At 50.6% G+C, this 18,445-nt stretch overlaps 1 protein-coding gene across 7 annotated transcripts in view; it reads left to right on the plus strand.

The window, feature by feature from the left end:
* Positions 1-18,445, plus strand: part of GREB1 (growth regulating estrogen receptor binding 1) — a 145,967-nt gene that overhangs the window by 60,444 nt on the left and 67,078 nt on the right. For 6 of the 7 annotated variants that reach the window (XM_058682558.1, XM_058682561.1, XM_058682555.1 and 3 more), the window contains exons 2-4: positions 9,117-9,297; positions 14,637-14,756; positions 17,454-17,630. In XM_058682558.1, the coding sequence (XP_058538541.1) occupies positions 9,141-9,297; positions 14,637-14,756; positions 17,454-17,630 (454 nt within the window). In that variant the 5' untranslated portion in view covers positions 9,117-9,140. Of the gene's footprint in view, positions 1-8,067; positions 8,241-9,116; positions 9,298-14,636; positions 14,757-17,453; positions 17,631-18,445 lie in introns of all 7 variants that reach the window. The other variant, XM_058682556.1, reaches the window with a different exon arrangement.

Genomic DNA, 18,445 nt, shown 5'->3' on the forward strand with positions numbered 1-18,445 from the left:
CGTATGTATTTATTGATTTATATGTCGCATACACGGACCGCGGCGTATGGTATATGTTATTTACGTTCCAAAACATAGACTGGAAAATAATGAAAATGATGAGATGGACTAGATGAAAACAGAAGTTTTTTTTTTTTTTAAATAGATGAAATTTATTGTCAAATTGGTTTCCATACAGCACCCAGTGCTCATCCCAAAAGGTGCCCTCCTCAATACCCATCACCCACCCTCCCCGCCCTCCCACCCCCCATCAGCCCTCAGTTTGTTCTCATTTTTTGAAAACAGAAGTTTTGATGTTTTCTGTTTTTGTCCCCATGTGGATATAACTGTGTGATGTAGGCATACTGTAACAGGGACCTTGCACTGTCGTGTGGTTCTGGGAGTAGAGGCAGAACCTTCTAGGAGTAGCTGCAGGATGTTAAGGGCTCCCAGAGGAGCCCAGGGGGCCGCCCAGATTCCCACGTGTCTGCAGTGCTCAGTCCCGCGAGGCTGACTTCCTGGCTTTGTCCTTGAGAAGTGTACGGGAATGCCATAGCTTTCTGTGAAGTTGGGAAATGCCTTGCCACTACTAGAGAAGGTTCTAGAAGAGAACAGTAAGGCAGACTTATAACCCTTAAACCGAGGGTGTCTGAGATGTCCTTCCTGTTCTGCTAACTGGAACTTCCTCACACCGCTCTGCCTGGAAGGTGTTCTTTGGGGATGGGCTTTCAAGGCCACACAAGGTAGTAGCTGTGTGTCCTGAGATACCTCTCCCAACGTTTCTGAGCTTCAGTTTCTTCATCTGTAAAATAGCGATCACAGTAGGGCCAGAACTAATTGCCAGATAGGATAGTTGCTGGGATGAGACGAGATGACCTTGAGGAAATGCTTGGCAGCTTGGCCTTGCGTTGCTCTTGGCCCGTCGTCCACCACGATCTTCAGTGGCCATTCTGCTGAGATTCTGCGTGACGTCTGCTGTGCATTTTTGTGCTTCCATTTTAGTTTTTAACATAGCCTTCAGTTTTTAATAAGTGTGAATACGAACACGGTGTAAAAAGTCATCATGGGGGCGCCTGGGAGGCTCAGTGGGTTAAGTGTCCGAGACTTCGACTCAGGTCATGATCTCACAGTTCGTGGGTTCGAGCCCCACATCGGGCTCTGTGCTGACAGCTCGGAGCCTGGAGCCTGCTTCGGATTCTGTGTCTCCTTCTCTTTCTGCCCCTCCCCCTCTCATGCTCTGTCTCAGTCTCTCTCTCAAAAATAAATAAAACATTAAAAAAAACAAGTCATGGGGTGCCTGGGTGGCGCAGTCGGTTAAGCGTCCGACTTCAGCCAGGTCACGATCTCGCGGTCCGTGAGTTCGAGCCCCGCGTCAGGCTCTGGGCTGATGGCTCGGAGCCTGGAGCCTGTTTCCGATGCTGTGTCTCCCTCTCTCTCTGCCCCTCCCCCGTTCATGCTCTGTCTCTCTCTGTCCCAAAAATAAATAAAAAACGTTGAAAAAAAATTTTTTTTAAAAAAACAAGTCATTATTATAACCTTTAAAATGAAAAACACCTATTCCCACTCCAGGTCCTGCTACCTAGAGACAACTGTCTTAACTTTTTAGTTTTTTTTTTAATTGTTTTCTGGAATTTACTGCATAATTTACAAATAGTAACTTGTGCTGCAGTTAATTTCCAGACCATCTTTTCATTTCACTTTCATTTCACTTCACTTCACTTCACTTCACTTCACTTCACTTCACTCCACTTCACTTCACTCCACTCCATTCCATTCCGACTGTGGCCTTCTCAGGCCTCCTTCCTTCTGTCCCTAAAACGTACCCTTGCATGCACGCTCCACTTCCCTTTACCCATCCTTCCAAAATCATTCTGTCGCAAACTTTGAATCTGTACTCAGCATAGACTTATAGCTACAATTAACTTAAATTTCTAATTCCTGTGCAACATCTTATTTTTCGTGCAGCCACTAATTGTCTCAATTTTTGTTTACTTGAATTTTTGAAGACCTATCAATAATTCATCCTGATCTGATAGAACTACTTTTCAAAATTTTTTTTTAAAGTTTATTTATTTTGGGGGATGTGGAGGGGCAGAGATAGTGGAGAGAGAGAATCCCAAGCAGGCTCTACACTGTTAGCATAGAGCCCGGTGTGGGGCTTGAACTACCGAACCTTGAGATCATGACCTGAGCCAAAATAGAGTCGGACGCTTAACCGACTGAACCACCCAGGCACCCCTCTGATAGAACTTCTAAAGCTCTTTTCAACATAGTTCAACACATCAGATAATCAGATCTGTTTCATTGATTTTGTCTTGGAGATGTCCTTTTCCAAGCTGTTGTCCTTATCACCTTGGGAACTCGTTTTCTCTCCTTGTGCTGGACCCTCTGCCCTGGGTCTCATGTCTTCACATTGGTCAATATTTTCTATTCCCCAGTAGCTTCTGGAGAAAGAATAGTTGGGAGATGTGGTTTTTTGTTTGTTTGTTTTTGTTTTGTTTTGAGATCTTGAATTTCTGAAAATAGTTTTATTCTACTCGCACTTTGGGTTGTTATTTCAGTTGGGTATAGAATTCTAGATAGCACACCATTTTCCCTCAGAATTTTTAAGGGCATTATTTCATTGTTTCCCAATTATCACTGTTGAGAAATCCAAAGTCATTCTGATTATTTTCAGTGTGGAATGTGCCATTTAATTTCTTTCTGGATCTTTCTTTGGGATCCTCTCTTGATCCTTGGTGTTCTGAAATTTCATGATGATGCTCCTTTTTCATTTATTATGGCGAGCCCTTGGGATTTTTAAATCCAGAAACTTAAATTCTTTGCTTCTGGGAATTTTTTTTTAGATTATTTCTTTGGGAATGTTATTCCCTCCTTTTTCCTTGTTCTCTTTTCCTGGAACTCCTATTAGACCATGAATTTATTCTCTAATTTTCTTATCTTTGTGTCTTTATCTTCAATTCTGTCTTGTAGCCCTCCCAGTAAAGTTTAAGTTTCTATTACCATTTAAATGGTTTATAAGAGTTCATTTTGGGTTTCTGCATTCTTACATTTTCTTTTCTAAAGATTGCATTTCTTTAGAGCAGTTTTAGGTCCTCGGCAAAATTGAGAGGAAAGTACTAAGTGTTCCCATATACTCCCTGCCCTGACACATTCCTTGTTGACCAGTACAGCATTCTGTTCTTGTTTTGTGGATACAGTGTTCCTCCGAGGATAGGAATTTGTGGGGGGTGTTATCCTTTGCATTTTTTGTGTGCTGTCTTTTATTTGTGCATTTCTTTTGGTCTTGACCTTTTATGTTGAAGGAGTTTCTCAAAAGCCTCTGTGATGCTGATGGTCTTTGGATGTCTGCTCGTAGTTAAGGATCAGGTACAGGAGGTTGTGTGAAAGTTGCCATACACAGGAGGTAGCTGGGGTGGGGGGGGTGCTCCCTTGTGGGACATGATTGGATGTGGATCTGTGGCATCGGGGGTACCCCCAGTTTGCAGTGTCTGTCCATCCTTAAGCCCGAGTGTCAGCATTTTGGGGGAACCAAATAGGGAAAAGGAATGAGAGGGGAGGGCACCACAGACTGAACCTGTTCCTGTTTTCAGTCCCGCACACCAGTTGTCAGCTGTATCCTGGAGAATCTCTGTGATTTTTTTTTTTTCTTGAGTAAACCTCCAGGGTCTGGTGGAGACAGGGAAGAGGCTGCTGAGGGAGGGGAGGGGGGAGGAGAGTGGGGAGGGATTCTCCTCCCCCCCCGGCCCCCTCCCCCAGCCAGGTCTTCAGCCCCACTTCTCACTGCGTTGCCTCCAATTCCTAAGCCTCTTCTGGCTTCTGCTTTGAATTGGGGTGCTTCCCAGAGGATGCCTTAGTTCTTACTTTGTTTCAAAGTCTGTCTCCACTTCCGCTTTGCATCTTCTAAACTGCGTGGCGGCACATTTTGTCTGCTGTTAGTGGCTCTCCTTGCTCTGCGTGTGTGTGTGTGTGTGTGTGTGTGTGTGTGTGTGTGTGTGTAGTATGTTTCTGGATTCCTCGCCTACTCCTAGTGAAGTTTGGGAGGAAGTAGAGATGACGTGTGTATTCTATCTGTGCCCTTTCGCCGAAGCCGCCTCTCTGTCTTCGCCTGTGATCACCCTTGATCTTCCTTGATGGGTCCGCCCCATGCTTGTTCTCACTGAACTTCAACCCAGACTAGAGCTCGCTGCTCTAACCGGATGCTCTCAACGACACCGCTTGGTTTACAGGTGCCAGGGGAGGAGAATGGCTTGGGACGGGTGTCTCAGCCATTGAGAACGTGCCCAGATAGCCCGCCTTGGTGACTCCAAATTCACTGGAGATCAGTCTGCTTCATTCATCTGGTCAAGTTCGTAGGTGCTCCGGGGGTCTGATGAGGCAGTGGACGTGCAGAACTAGTTCTGGGATTGGAACTGACGTAGAACTGACTCTGTTTGAGGTTGACTTGGTGAAATAGGGCCCACCAGCCATCCAGCGGCGTTCCTTGGGTACAGAGTTTTCCACTTTTTGTGCTTTAGTCTTAAAAACAAGCAGGTGCGCAAGGGTCTGGTTGAAACTGTATCCACCAGGGCCTCTGGTTTTATCCCAAACATCTCTCTGTCTGATTGGCCGGCCTAAAACGCCACGTTCGTCACCGTAAATCGCTAGCTCTGAGGTTTCAGGGACTTACCTACGGAAACGATGTCTGATTTTCACCCCCAGTTTTGATTTTCCTCTCGCACGGTGCTGTCTGGTGAGCCATTTACTACTTGTAAGATCAACTCCTTTTCCGAGAGCCTGTCTGTCTTCATGGGGCTTTCATTTCCATGTACCCTCTTGTCCCTGTCTTAAACATCTTGCCAAATCCGTCCCACCAAAATACGCTCCTCTTCCTTTTTGAGTACCGGCCCCTTGGCCCAAGTTCTCACTGATTCCCTCCTAACGCCTCACGCGTTCTTTGTCACTTGTCATTTCCGATCTGAAATTCTTCCCGGGTGAATATTCAGATTTAGCCAGAGATGAATGCTCGCGCACTGCCTGCCAGGTGCTGTGCTAGGCACTGTCCACATATTCTGCCTCTCTTACTCTCCAAAATGACCAGCCGGTCAGTGCTTCAGAGTGCCCATTTTACAGATGAGAACACGGAGGCCCAGTGAGTCAAACACTTTGCTCGGGTCACGCATGCGCTGCCCATTCTGCCGCAGCCAGGCTCCTGTGCGTTATGGTGAAGGCCGCGGTTCAGGTTCTGGGGTTTGAGGAGCGTCGTGCACCCGCATCGGGAGGAAGTGGGCCAGGCCTTGGAATGCAGGCAGTGGAGGGTGATGTGTCCAGGGTGTGGAAGAAATCCCTGCAGGTCGTGGCCCGGGGTAGCTGTAGCAGGAGGCTGGCAGAGACCTGCACCGGGAGGGAGCAGGGAGAGACCGCAGCCCCGGGGCCCTTTACCCTGTCGCCTGGGGTAGGGGGGAGATTTCAGCTTTTGTGTTTGACCCTGAGCCAAACTGGGGCTCTCCAGTCCCCCCACGAGGGGGCCGGATTCTAACACTTCTAACAGGCCAGAGAGCTCCAGCTGTGTCCCCACCTCAGCCTGCTGTGTCCTCCCCTCCCAAAGCCTCTCACCTGGCAGGTGGTTTTGTCTGTGAGCTGGAGCTTTGCCCTGGGGAGTTCCCACCCCGTCCAGCGGTGGTCCCCCGGCCACTGACGAAAGGGCCACACGATTTTCCTTCGATTCTCCGGGCTCCTTCTCCATCCTGATTTGCTGGCGTTTCCTTCCTACGATTTCCAGTGCATCATCACACAGGGCGCGGGGTACATTTCCTCTCCATTTGCTTCTAGACATTAAAGCTTCCATGTGTGCGTAGGGTGGTAAAAGTTTCCATTTTTCTGAGTGTGAAAACTTTTCTGTGCCGCTCTTCCTGGTTCATTTTGTGTTTCTCCCCCTCCCTCCTCCGTTTCCCTGCCTGCTCCTTCTCCCCCACCCCACCCCACCCCACCCCAATTCTCTTCTTTTCTTTGAACAAGAGTTCCTTCAGGTGAGTATCCTCTCCAAGACTTGAATTTGCCGTCTTTATTTAGAATGGGCTTCATACTATCCCACCCCTGGCCACCGAACGTGCCTCGTACTCAGTAGCAGGACAGTGAGTGTTCCTTTCCCTCCTCCTCGTGGCTCCGTCCACGTTAGGCATTGATCTGTGACAACCGGTGGAATCCTCTGGGCTCGGAGTGCCTGTCCCCTGTCAGGTGAGCAGAAAGGGGCCTTGGGAGGGTGGTGGGGACTGGACGCCTCCATCGTGTTCTTTGGATCATCGAGCATGGTTCTGTAGAGACGCCGTGTAAAAAGGGATGGGCTCAAATCTCCTTTCTGTGTGCCTTAAGCTCTTCAGACAAAGATCTATAGAAACGGGCATTTGTGATGTTATTCATGGGCAGCAACTTTAAACAGACCGCCCCGATTCGAAAATAATGCAAGCGTCCCCCGAATGTGGCCAGTGACCCCTCCTTTGTGTATCGAGGTATGCGTCGGGTCAAGGAAGAAGGCAGACACGAGGACCCTGGAGCCCCTTCCGACCCAGGCAAGTGGGCTATTCAGGGGCTCTGGCAGCTGACCTCTTTCTCTCTCTGGAGTGTCTTCTCTGTGTCGGGGGCTAATTCCTGAGGCAGTCCTTCCGATGCCTCATTGCCCCAAGGCTGGAAGCAGGGGCTGACCAGGGGGCCCTGTGGTTAGGGATTATTGCTAGAAGCAGGAAGCGTTTAATGGTTTTTATGTACTTTTAGTTGGAAGAGGAAAGGCTGGACCTTCCTTGCAAGAGAGGCAGAAAATCAGCGTGACTGTTTGGCCCATTTTGTCTTCAGGAGGGAAACCAGAGCCCTCAGAGGGGCACCAGCGGCCCCATCTTGAGATGACTTCGCCGCCCAAACAAGGGAGCATTTCTTACACATGTCTTGAGTCAGAGTGATTGATGTGTGAGGTCGTGCCTGGCTTGTGAGGCTGGTCTCACAACTAGGGTTGCATCCCTGTGGTCGTGTTGACGCTATTTTGGGGGCTGTTTTTTAAGTCAGACGCTACTTTGAAAATCAACAGCGTAGTAGATAAGAAATACATAAGGATAGAGAAGAACTGGGTAATATCTCCTTTCCTCCCTTAGAGAGTTTATACATCTCTCTTCTCATAGTCGTAGGCTATTTGTAAAAATCCATCGGGTATCCATTAAAAAAGCAACCTGTAGGGGCACCTGGGGGGCTCAGTTGGTTGAGGTGTCTGACTTCGGCTCAGGTCATGATCTCCCAGTTTGTGGGTTCGAGCTCTGCACTGAGCTCTGTGCTGACAGCTCGGGGCCTGGAGCCTGCTTCCGATTCTGTGTCTCCCTCTCTCTCTGCCCCTCCCCGGCTCATGCTCTGTCTCTCTCTGTCTCAAAAATCAACAAACGTTAAAAAAAAGAAACCTGTGACATTTTGAAAGCAGAGCTTCTAAAGGCCACAGTCATGATTACAACCCAATAAAAATTACAAATAGTATAAGGCTAACCACCCCCAATCGTGACTATTTAGAAATTAAACATACATTCCTAGATAATTACCTGATCAAGGAGGGAATCAAAAGGGAGATTGCAAGGTGTCTAAAAAATGAAAAGGAGAACCCTTTATACCAAGCCTACGAAGCCATAGCAAAAGAGGTGTCCGGAGGAAAATATGTAGCCCGAAATGGTTTCATTATTAAAGGAGGTGGAAAATAAAGACGATAACAAAGTGATCATTTTAAGCAGTTTGAAAACAGTACAACAGATTAAGCCAAGAGGAAACAGAAACCTAAATTTAACGCCATAGAAAATGAACGGCAGCATGAGGAAGGAATATAAATTTAAATGCTGGTCTTGGGAAGCACTAAATAAACACAGAGGCTTACCACGTACGATCAGAGAGAGGTGTCTGCGCAAATGTCCGCACCTTCACGGAACGGAATATGAGGTAGCCGTGACCTTTATTTTCAGAGCATTTGTAAGAGCATTGAATAAAATGCTTACGTCAAGGGAAAAATGCAGAATCAAAAATGTCGTCATTGAATGAGTATGTCAATGCCATCTCCCCTCTCCCTCTTACCCCCCACTCGTGAAGAAAACGAAGTCCGGAAAGAGTACGTCATCCTAGCACAGTGGGAACGAGGTGTCGAACACGCGAGAACCTTGAGAGCATTGCGCTAACTGGAAGAAGCCGGTCCCCAAAGACGTAGACCAGAGGGTTCCATTGTTGTGAAACTTGCACAGTCAGCAAATCTGCAAAGTCGGAAAGTAAATTAGTGGCTGGGGGGGGAGGGGTGGGGATTGAGGAGTGACAGCTAAAGGGTATGAGGTTTCTTTTGGGGTCGATGAAATGTTCTACAGTTGATCGTGCGATGTTTGCACCACACTGACTAGATGTACACTTTAAGTGGGTGAATGGCATGGCATGTGAATACTATCTTAGGCTGCCAAAAAAAAAAAAAAAAAAATCCCGGTGGTCATCTTGGGGAATGGGAAAAGCCGTGATTTTCCTGTGGTTTTTCCACCCTCTTCTGTAATTTCCAGGTTTCCCAGATTTAAGTCTGCATTACTTGGGTAATGGAAGTATTGATAAACTACAAAAACACTTTAAAGGCAGAATGTTAACAATTGGCCTTTTAGCAAAAAAGGGCAATGTTGGGAAAGCTGCTAGCCCGCCTTCCGAGAAGGTGAGGGGAGGTCTTGGAATCCTCAGATCTGGAGACTAGTTGCCATGGGTCATGGAATTGCCAGCTGCCGTCCCATGCGTTAAGTGGTGCAGGGCTATTCTGGAAGTCAAGGAAAATAAACCATCGTTTGTCTGAGCTCTCTTGGCGGGGGTGGGGGTGGGGCAGGATCACCTCTCAGGGAAAAGCCGGGGGTCTGGGAAGCCAGGGATGACGAAGAGCCAATTTCTAGTAAAATATCCTAAGAGGTGTCAGACTCTGCTATCTGAGTGCTAAATTAGAGAAAGCTGTTGCTTATCTAACTTCCTGTAAACGCCCGGCCGTAGCTGCGGCTGAGAGCCGCCCTCTCCTCTTTGCTGAGCGGGGGATCCACGGCCCCTTCAAGCGGTCGACCTCTGCCTTTGGGCTTCGCGCCCAGGGTCAGTCTCTTTAACTGACACTGAGATGCCCTTTTAAACAGCAGCCTCCGTCGTCCTCTCTAAAGATGGGAAACTCGTACGCCGGCCAGCTGAAGACGACGCGGTTCGAAGAGGTCTTGCACAACTCCATCGAGGCTTCGCTGCGGTCCAACAGCCTGGTGCCCAGGCCCGTCTTCTCCCAGTTGTATCTGGAAGCCGAACAGCAGCTCTCCACGCTAGAAGGTAGGAGATGCCCTCGCGTCTGTCCTGTGTTGTGTGCAGCCCCTGTTGCAACAGAGCTGGAAACGCTTTCCTCCCCTGCATGCAAAATGTTGAGTCTGGCGGAAAAGAACTATTAGAAAAAGTTGCGCATACACTTGGACTTGGCTGAAAACAAACAAACCAACCAAATAATGATAAAGTTTCAGCCGTAAAGTTACAAGGAATCAAATTATTCACTGGCTAACGGGAGGGAGGAAGAGGGCCGGGGAGGAGTATCCTGGAATGGTTGTTACTTAGGCTCTCATCAGAAAGTCACTTGATAAGTGAGAAATTTTAACATGCTTTGGCCCTCCATGGTCTTTTTTTTCTCTCTGCCTCGGGACTCACGGCCGTATCTTTGCAAAATAGTCTGGGTAGTTTTTGTGATGGCAGATGCCAGAGCCCTCTAGAAACTTCAAAAAGCCAGGAAAACACACCCTGATGAATGGAACGTGTGCCAGAAATAAATGCATAAATCATACTCAGGCATGGGGACAACTTTAGGGTTTACTTATTTATCCGGAGAATAAAATGGTTCTGTTTCTCACTCTTTGATTTGTATCTTTAATAGCCATGTATTTTCATGGCAGAAGCAACCCCACGGCAATCCATAGGGTGAGACCCTTACTCTTACGGAAGTCCTTTTGGTCAGTTTATGCCTTCTGCTTGAGGACTCAATTTAGATACCGAGGGGGAAAAGGATTGTTGTTTACAACAAAAATGAGTCAATTAAAGCACGCAGCCTGCCAGGTCCCCTGGATTGGGGTGGTCACGACGTGTGTGGGTCAGTATCAGTGTGTGTGTGTGTGTGTGGACAGAGTGTGGGGATGGCTGACCAGGAGGGTTGCACGTGAGGGGAAAATGAGGCACAGAGTTGCTTGTGTAGTGCCTGATAGTTCTCATTCTGGCAGGGAGGCGCTCCCTGGGTCAATCTTTGAAACATCTTACAACGTTAACCTTGCAAATAGCAACAGCAAGGACCTGAGAGAGGGTCGGGGAGAAACTGGGCTGGGCTCAAAAGCACCAACTAGGGAAACGGCGAATTGTCTGGATGTGCATGTCCTCCTGGAGGGGAAGTGTGGCTGCAACACGGTGGGGGGATGAGAACTCACTGGAGGGTCCCGGCTGTGTTTTTGGCCGGCACAAAGACTTCCGTGAGGCATACACACGTTCAACAGTCATCCTTAACGGCCTTCCCTATCGAAAGGCTGCGTTGCTAATGATAAATTAACGATGGTCGCGACAACTTAGTTTGCCTGGCATCCTGAAATCTACAAAGCGCATTCACCTCCACCTTGTAACGTGATTAAATCCCACGGTTTGGGAAGATGGGCGCTGGGGTTGCCTGCAGAGTTGAAGGAGTGCCTGAGTCTCACAGTTGAACCCTTAACTCTGGCAGCTCTTTGATGAAGAGGGGGCAGATAGGGGGTTAAGTAGACGGGTGGGGAAGGGGGGGGAGTGGTGGAGATGCTCACCTGGGGAGAGACAGGAGGTTCCCCAGGCAGCTTTTCCTTATGCCCCAGATCTCCACGGACTACCTGGGAGGCTGCATCTCGGACATTCTGACTTCTTAGGATGTCCTCCCCTGCTGATAGGGCACTGGGCATGGGACACTTTGCAGAGACAGCTTTGAGCTTTATGCTCCTCCCGGGCCTCCTGTGTTGAGGGCTGGCTGCCGGCTGTAGTGGGCTTGATTGTTCAGCCCAAATGTTGAACGAAAACCAGGGCAGACCCTCCAGCTTTTCCTGTTTGTCCCGCAAACAGAATAGAGAAATCCTCCCAAGGTGCAGGGGCCTGGGAGTGGGGCGGGGGGGGGGGGGGGTGTAGGGAGAGGGGGAGCTGGTGGGAAGGGGAAGACACTCTTTTTAGTTTGCTGGGTGTCACAATAAACTGAGCACACAGCTCTGCCCCTGGTTTCTGCATCATAAAACCTGGCGCGGACGGCCTGTGCTGGCGACACCTCGTTTTATAGTCTGTGTGTCCGTCTCTCCCCCTGGGTCTCTTATTACTGTCCTTCCTCAGACAATTACATTAAAGATGGTTTTTATGACCAGGGTGCTGGTCATACTAAACAGCCCTCGATCTGTTAACATTTTCTGTATTTGTGAAGGTGATGCAGCAGGGGCCTTTGTGACTTTGTTCCCTGGCATAGAGGTCTTACCACTTCCTCCCAGGGGAAAACCCTTTTATTACGTGTTGTTTACTGTTTTTAGAGAGAAAGCAAACAGAACAGATACCAGCAATTTTGGGGTAAGTATTAATTAATTAAACAAGATGCAGGTAATTCTTGGGATCCCACCCACTCAAAATGTCCTACGGCTTCTTCCCACAGAAAGATGCAATGAAGTGGGAACATTACAGTGAATAACAACCCCCATGCTCTCTAGAGTGAAGGTAGTGCAGTGGCATTTCTGGATTCCAGTGTTTCTAGCGTGAAGGTCCTAAGGTCCCCGTCCTGTTGGTTTTGTCTGTCTGAGGCCGTGTGAATGCCCTCCTCCCTCCCTCCTCCTGCCGGGAGACCTTGGCCAGCAGTCTGGTCTGGTCTGCTCCTGGCTACAAGCTTCCTCGCCCTCGCTGCTGCCCGACTGATCCCATCAAAGGCCCTGGGATGTCTGCTATAGACCTTTGACCCTTGAGGGCAGCTTTCTTATCTGCTGGATTTTGAGCTCTTTCTTTGACTCTCCGAGGCTTAAGATCCCCTTCTTTCATTCTTTCTGACAGTCTGGATTCCTGTTCTTTTTGGCTTAGCAGAATAATGTGCAGACAGACATTCCTGGGTCCCCGAGCGCTCCAGTGGCTTCGACTTTCTCGCCCCCTTTCACTCACTTGGTTGGTGTCTTGGCTGTCCCCTCCGGGACCCCCCCCCCCTTCCCGGGGGGTACTGGCTCAAAGAGCAGATGTGATTGTGCAGGAGAGCCTTCTGTGACTCCCTCTCCTCTGGTGGTTACAGGACAGTCCCAGCCCCCACGGGGTCCTGTGCTGCATTGCGGGCGCCTGTGGTCTGGGCGGGACTCTGTCCCTCCTGCTAAAGCCACTCCAGACCTGCATTTAATGGCAGGAAGGAAGCATCTGAAGGAGGCTCCGGAGTTTATCCCCACCCCCCTTGTGCTCTTCCCGGGTAATCTTTTTACAGTCTTCCTGCCGCCTCTGTGTACTCCAGGCCCAGAAAGACAGAGACCCCAGGAATCTTCACTTCCTGCTCTGACCTACCCAAGGTCACGGGCCCAGGCTGGCTTACAGTGTTCACTTTCTTCCGCCTCTTGTCCCACGGGCGCCTTTTAAAATGGTGGCCACCATGAAGATATGTTCCCAGTACCCTGTGCTGATTCAATCACATCAGGAATATTCTGTGCAACTCTGAGGGCTGTGTTTCCCCCCTGCATAGACTACAACAGCTCAAAGTGCCCTTATGTAAACACCTCCTTTTAAAGATGCAGGATCTGGGGGCTCCTGGGTGGCTCAGTTGGTTGAGCATCAGGCCCTCGATTTCAGCTCAGGTCATCATCTCAAGGTTCATGGGTTCGAGCCCTGTGTCGGGTGCCACACTGCCCCTCTCACTCTGCTCCTTCCCTGCTCACTCTCTCTTTCTCTCTCTTTCTTTCAAAAATAAATAAACATGAAAAAAAATAGAAAAGTTGCAGGATCTAATGCACAGAGAGGTTAAGTCACTTTCCTGTGGCCACACAGACCATGGAAGGCCCAAGTACTAGAACTCGGATCTGCAGTTCCCAGCTCTGCCTCCCTCCACTGCACATGACTTCGTCATTAAACTAGAACCACCGGATGGACGGAGGGTGTGAGAGCCAAGGAAGAGGAGGTTGGAGAAATGGAGAAAACAGGAGACAGAAATAAAAAAGAAGAAACAATGGTCTCCCAGCCCGGCCTATTTAAGAATGCTGGGAGTGACCCTGTCCCATGAAGACATGTTCATGCTGTTTGTTAAATGACATTTAAACGTAGACAAGTTGAGAGGGATTTTTAACCCCAAATTTCTGTTAAAAAAGTGAGGACTATTCTTGCGTAGCCTTTTGGAAATTCACGAACATGACCCCCCTTCTCTAGCCGAGCTGCGTAAAGACAGCAGGTACCACAGTGTGTGCTCGCATCGGCTGGACAGGTGTTTCCTGGGTGCTTCTCTGCATGAGCATTTTACGGGGTGCCCGGACTACCGAGACAGAGAAGGGCAAGGACCCCACAATCTAGGAGCTGAGAGTCTGGGGAATGACAATAAGCTGTTCCATTGCCCAGGTAGAGTGCCCACGGTGAGATTCCCGTGGCCCATTGCTGGCTCTCCTGGCCAGTTTCGTGTTTTCCGTGACTCCTAAAATGCTATTTCACTTGGGAAAAAAAAAAAAAAAAAAAACAACTGGGGCGCCTGGGTGGCTCAGTCCGTTAAGCGGCCGACTTCAGCTCAGGTCATGATCTCGCGGTCCGTGAGTTCGAGCCCCGCGTCGGGCTCTGTGCTGACCACTCAGAGCCTGGAGCCTGTTTCGGATTCTGTGTCTCCCTCTCTCTGACCCTTCCCCATTCATGCTCTGTCTCTCCCTGTCTCAAAAATAAATAAAACGTTAAAAAAAAAAAATTAAAAAAAAAAAAAACACCAACAACAAAAAAACAACAACAAAAAAAGAAACTTTCCTGAAGTCATAACCTGCCTGGCCCTGTTCTGGAATGGTGCCTTGCGTGTATGTGACAAATTTGGGTGCGTGTTTTCAGAAATGCCTGTGTGTCCATTTTTCCCTTGGGGATGAATAAAAAGGTACCGTTCGTGTTCCGTAGAGGCGATTCATGCCATGTTTTCTGTTCTTAACTAACCGGTGCAGTCAGTCGCTAGAACATCGGTGCGGACAGCAGACGCAGCTGGGAACGGGCCAGCTGTGCTGCTTAGCAGGTCTCTGAAGAGCGGCAGGCCGATCACTGGGCCTCTCTAGGCCTCAGTGTGCCCACCTGCAAAATGGTCTAGATCTTAATCTGTGGCACCTCCCACAGAGATACTTCTGGAGTGCCTACCAGGTACAGGCTTCGTGCACCGTTCTTCTCCGCCGGTTACCACGTGTCGACCCCGGTGCGTGTGCGGATAGGCACAGCTCTCGTGGATGGGGAGACAGGTGAACCCGGATTCGAGGTCACGAGGCCAGGCTTGGAGCCTGAGTCTGTGACCTGGGGAGAGTCCCCTGACCTCAGCTGGCCCCTCCAGCAAAGACGGGGGATGAACGCCCGACCTTGGGGTGTGTCTGTCGGGACGGGCTGGCTGTTCCGTGGCCGGGACTTGCGGACTAGCTGCCTCTGCCTGACGCCTCGCTCCCCTTTGCCCCTTCCAGGTGGAGGCCGAGGGGACAATGAGGACGAGGAAGAAGAGGGGGAAGGGGCGCTGGAGCCCAGCGGTCCCCCGAATCCCTACCCGATGCACCCTCCGCCCGAAGGCTGCTGCACCACAGACGGTGAGCCCGCAGAGTGCGTGACCCTGGCCCCTGGCAGGTGACAGCGGGCGTACCCTCCCCCACCCAGCAGCGTTGGCTGCACCTCACCGTGGCCGTCAGGCTCTCACCCCTCAGCGCTCTCTGGACAGCCTCAGCTTTACCAACGGGTTTGGGTCCAACAGTTCATTTTGCTACGTTGGCTGTTTGAAAACTAGAACGTGCCTCTCAATTCGGGTCGGCTGGCGCTGCACGTTTAGCTCAGACCAATACGCGGGAGCGATCTTTCTCCTTTATCGCACTTTGTGGTTGAAAAAGACAGAGCTGTGGTCTCTCAGGAACCCCGTAGGGTCGGGGACTCGCTCCCGTCGCGCTGTTGAGGAACCGAGGCCAGATGATTCATCTGGGCGTAAGAGCTCGCGCTCTGCATGCGGAGACACTTGGAGCAAACCCCTGGCTCTCCCACTCTCTAGCCCAACAGCCTGTCTGAGTGGCGTATGTTCATCTGTCACCACGCCAGGCGAATGGTTCAGTGAGTGAATTAATTATTGCCCCTCCCAACTCTGGAAGTTTGGAGATAAAAGATACTCTCGGATATCCGAGCTAGTTAGGTAAGCCGACCCTTCGTCCACGACGTGGGAAGTGCTAGCAGGGTGGGGTGGGCGACCAGGGGTGTCTGGGAGCCCACGAAAGGTTGCTGACACAGGTCGAGAGTTTAGGGAAGGCTTCCTGGAGGAGGTGGCCCATCGTCTGGGTTTCGGAGGATTGGCAGGAGTCTGTGAGAGGGTTGGGGGAAGCTGGAACGTTCCAGACAGAAGAACGGCATGGGCAGAGGCTCAGGATGGGGAGCGTGGAGCCCATGTGGGGAGCTGCCAGCAGTTTAGGTAGGAGTCTGAGGTGTGGCTGGGCAGGGCTCGGTGCGGGGATCAGGTGGGGTGTAGAGGCCCTGTGTGTGGGGCTGGACGTGACCTTGTGCAGGATGTTGGCGGGGGAGGCAGGCAGCCCTCGCTGGGGCTGCTGCTCTGGGGTGAGGGACACCAGCACAGTGGCCCTTCACGAGGGGGCCTTCTCGTGTCCACCTAATGAAACAAAACAGCGAGTTCTCCAGTGGTCATCACGGTGATTTTCAAAGAATTTCCAAGTAAATGCAGTAATGGTGTCCATAGCCCATCTTCCTCCAGTTCTTCATTTAAAAAATATTTTTTTATTGTTTATTCACTTTTGAGAGAGAGAGAGAGAGAGAGAGTGAGCATGGGGGAGGGGCAGAGAGAGAGGGAGACACAGAACCGGAAGCAGGCTCCAGGCTCCGGGCCATCAGCCCGGAGCCCGACGCGGGGCTCGAACTCACGGACCGCGAGATCGTGATCTGAGCCGAAGTCGGACGCTCAACCGACTGAGCCCCCCCCAGGCACCCCTCCTTCAGCTCTTCAGAAGGCTGGGCCCAGGCCACGTAGGTGGAAGGCCTGCTTCCCTAAGACGATGGAGAGGAGCCACCCCGAGCTGGGTCAGACCTGCCTCCACCCTGGCCCTCCTCTCTGCGGCTCTGAGCAAATCACGTAACCTCTTCGGAGCCTCGATTTCCGTATCTTCAGACTGGCAGCTGGAACACTTCCCCACAGATGATCAAGTGACAGCTTTGCAGAGCTTATCCCGGCCCAGGGCCTGGCCCACCGTGGGCACTGGCTCTGTGCCTTCTGGCCTCCCCACCCCTCAGGGCCCCTTTGTGGCCCTCCCGCCGGGGGCACGGTGTTGTCGATGGCGAACAGGTGTGTGCGGGAGGAGTCCATTGACGGTACTGTAGGGTTTTGCAGGGGGAGCCTTGGGACCATCAGGCCATGTTAGCTGTCACTGCCTCCGTCGGTAACTAAGGATGGAACGGACACGGGATGGGGCTGGATGTGCCCAGAGACCTTGCGAAGGGCCTGTCCAAATAAGTCTCAGCTGTTTCTATTTCCAGATGCCTCGGGACATGTATTTCTTAAATTTTTTAAAAAAGCTTTTAGGAATTTATTTTGAGAGAGCAAGTGTGGGTGGGGGGAGGCACAGAGAGAGAGAGAGAATCCCAAGCAGGCTCCGCACTGTCAGTGTAGAGCCTGATGCGGGGCTCGAACTCATGAACCGTGAAATCATGACCTGAGCCGAAATTGAGAGTCAGACGCTTAACTGACTGAGCCACCCAGGCGCCCCTGGACACTTATTTTTTGAATGGGAAATCTACTTAAAAGCTCTAAGATACAGAATGTCCAAAAGGGTGTGGAGTGAAAGCCTCCTTGACGGTCAGTGTCCTTGTGTCCCATCCCCAGAGATGGCCAGTGTTACCAGGCTCTTGCTCCCTATTTGTGACATTTGTCTTTTCCTCATACGTGTAAAGAACACCGGGCGTAAAGAATATCAAATTGCTCACGATCTCTTATGGATTTATCCTGTGTACATTCTAATTGACCATCACGTGCCTACACTTTTTCCTGGTGAGTTTCATCTGTACGTCAACGTGTATCATATGGTGACACCATCGTCATAAAAATAATTAGCATGTGGTGAGTGTCCTCAGTAAGTAGGGTCCTAATCTTACCTCTTAGAACTAGTTTGAAAGTCAGCCACATCCAGAGGTGAGCTTTGTTCCCGACAAGACCTGGAACGCTGTCCTCCCTTTGCCCACGTGGAGCCCGGGTCCGGGGAGGCCCCTGGGCAGCGTGTGTGAGTCTCGTCCGTTCCTCCCAGGGTTCTGCCAGGCGGGGAAGGACCTGCGTCTCGTCTCCATTTCCAGTGAGCCCATAGACATCCCTGCAGGCTTTCTCCTCGTGGGGGCCAAGTCCCCCAGCCTGCCAGACCATCTCCTGGTGTGTGCCGTGGACAAAAGGTTCTTGCCGGATGACAATGGGCACAACGCTCTTCTTGGTAAGTCCTTTCTTTGCCCTTCCCTGTGGCTCCATCTGCATGGGGGACAGGGACAAGAGAGGCCATGGGGGGCGGGGGACAGGCCGCCTTTGGGGGCAGGGGACAGGCCGCCTTTGGGGGCTCTTGATCACTGCGTCCTACCGCCCCGTTTGTTTTTCAGTAGGCTCTTTCCGTGTGAAGTGGAATGTAAATGAGATTTATCCTGAGATGTGGCTGACCTCCTATAGAAAGCCCATCATTTAGTACTGTCTTGTGCGTATGTTCATCAAGCCTTTTCTAAGCGCCTGCCTGTGTCGAGAATAGGATACGGGCCTTGTGCTCGATGCTTTCAGAGGACATCAGACCTGAGGCGGTGGGAGAACAGGGCTGAGTATGTGTCCCTGCTTGCGGAACATTCATAGCCTTCTCCAGAAAGTGGGGAGCGATTCCTCCACGGGCCCTGGCCCCTTCACCTGGTCCGGTGTCTCCCATGGAGGAGAATCCGGCAGGCAGAAGGGCTGGTAATGATCTGGTCCAGACATAGCGTCAGGAAGAGTCTTTGCTGTAGAACACTTCAATTTCATGCTCGATACACCCCCCAAAAGCTGAGTAGCTAAATGCACGCCAGTGGGTATTTACTGAGCGCATTTTAGGTCTGAGGCACTATGCAAAGGACCCAAGAGGGGAGGAGGGGAAGAGAGGAGAGCAAGGATTGACCCGCAGAAGACGAATAGTTCCTGCCACGAGGAGACAGTGACTGTGGGTAAATGCTGAACCAAGGCAGGTGAATGTGGGCTGGACAGACAGACACAGATCTGGGATGGTGACCAGAGAGA

The sequence above is a fragment of the Neofelis nebulosa genome, chromosome 9 (genome assembly GCF_028018385.1).
Source record: "Neofelis nebulosa isolate mNeoNeb1 chromosome 9, mNeoNeb1.pri, whole genome shotgun sequence".
NCBI lineage: Eukaryota > Metazoa > Chordata > Mammalia > Carnivora > Felidae > Neofelis > Neofelis nebulosa.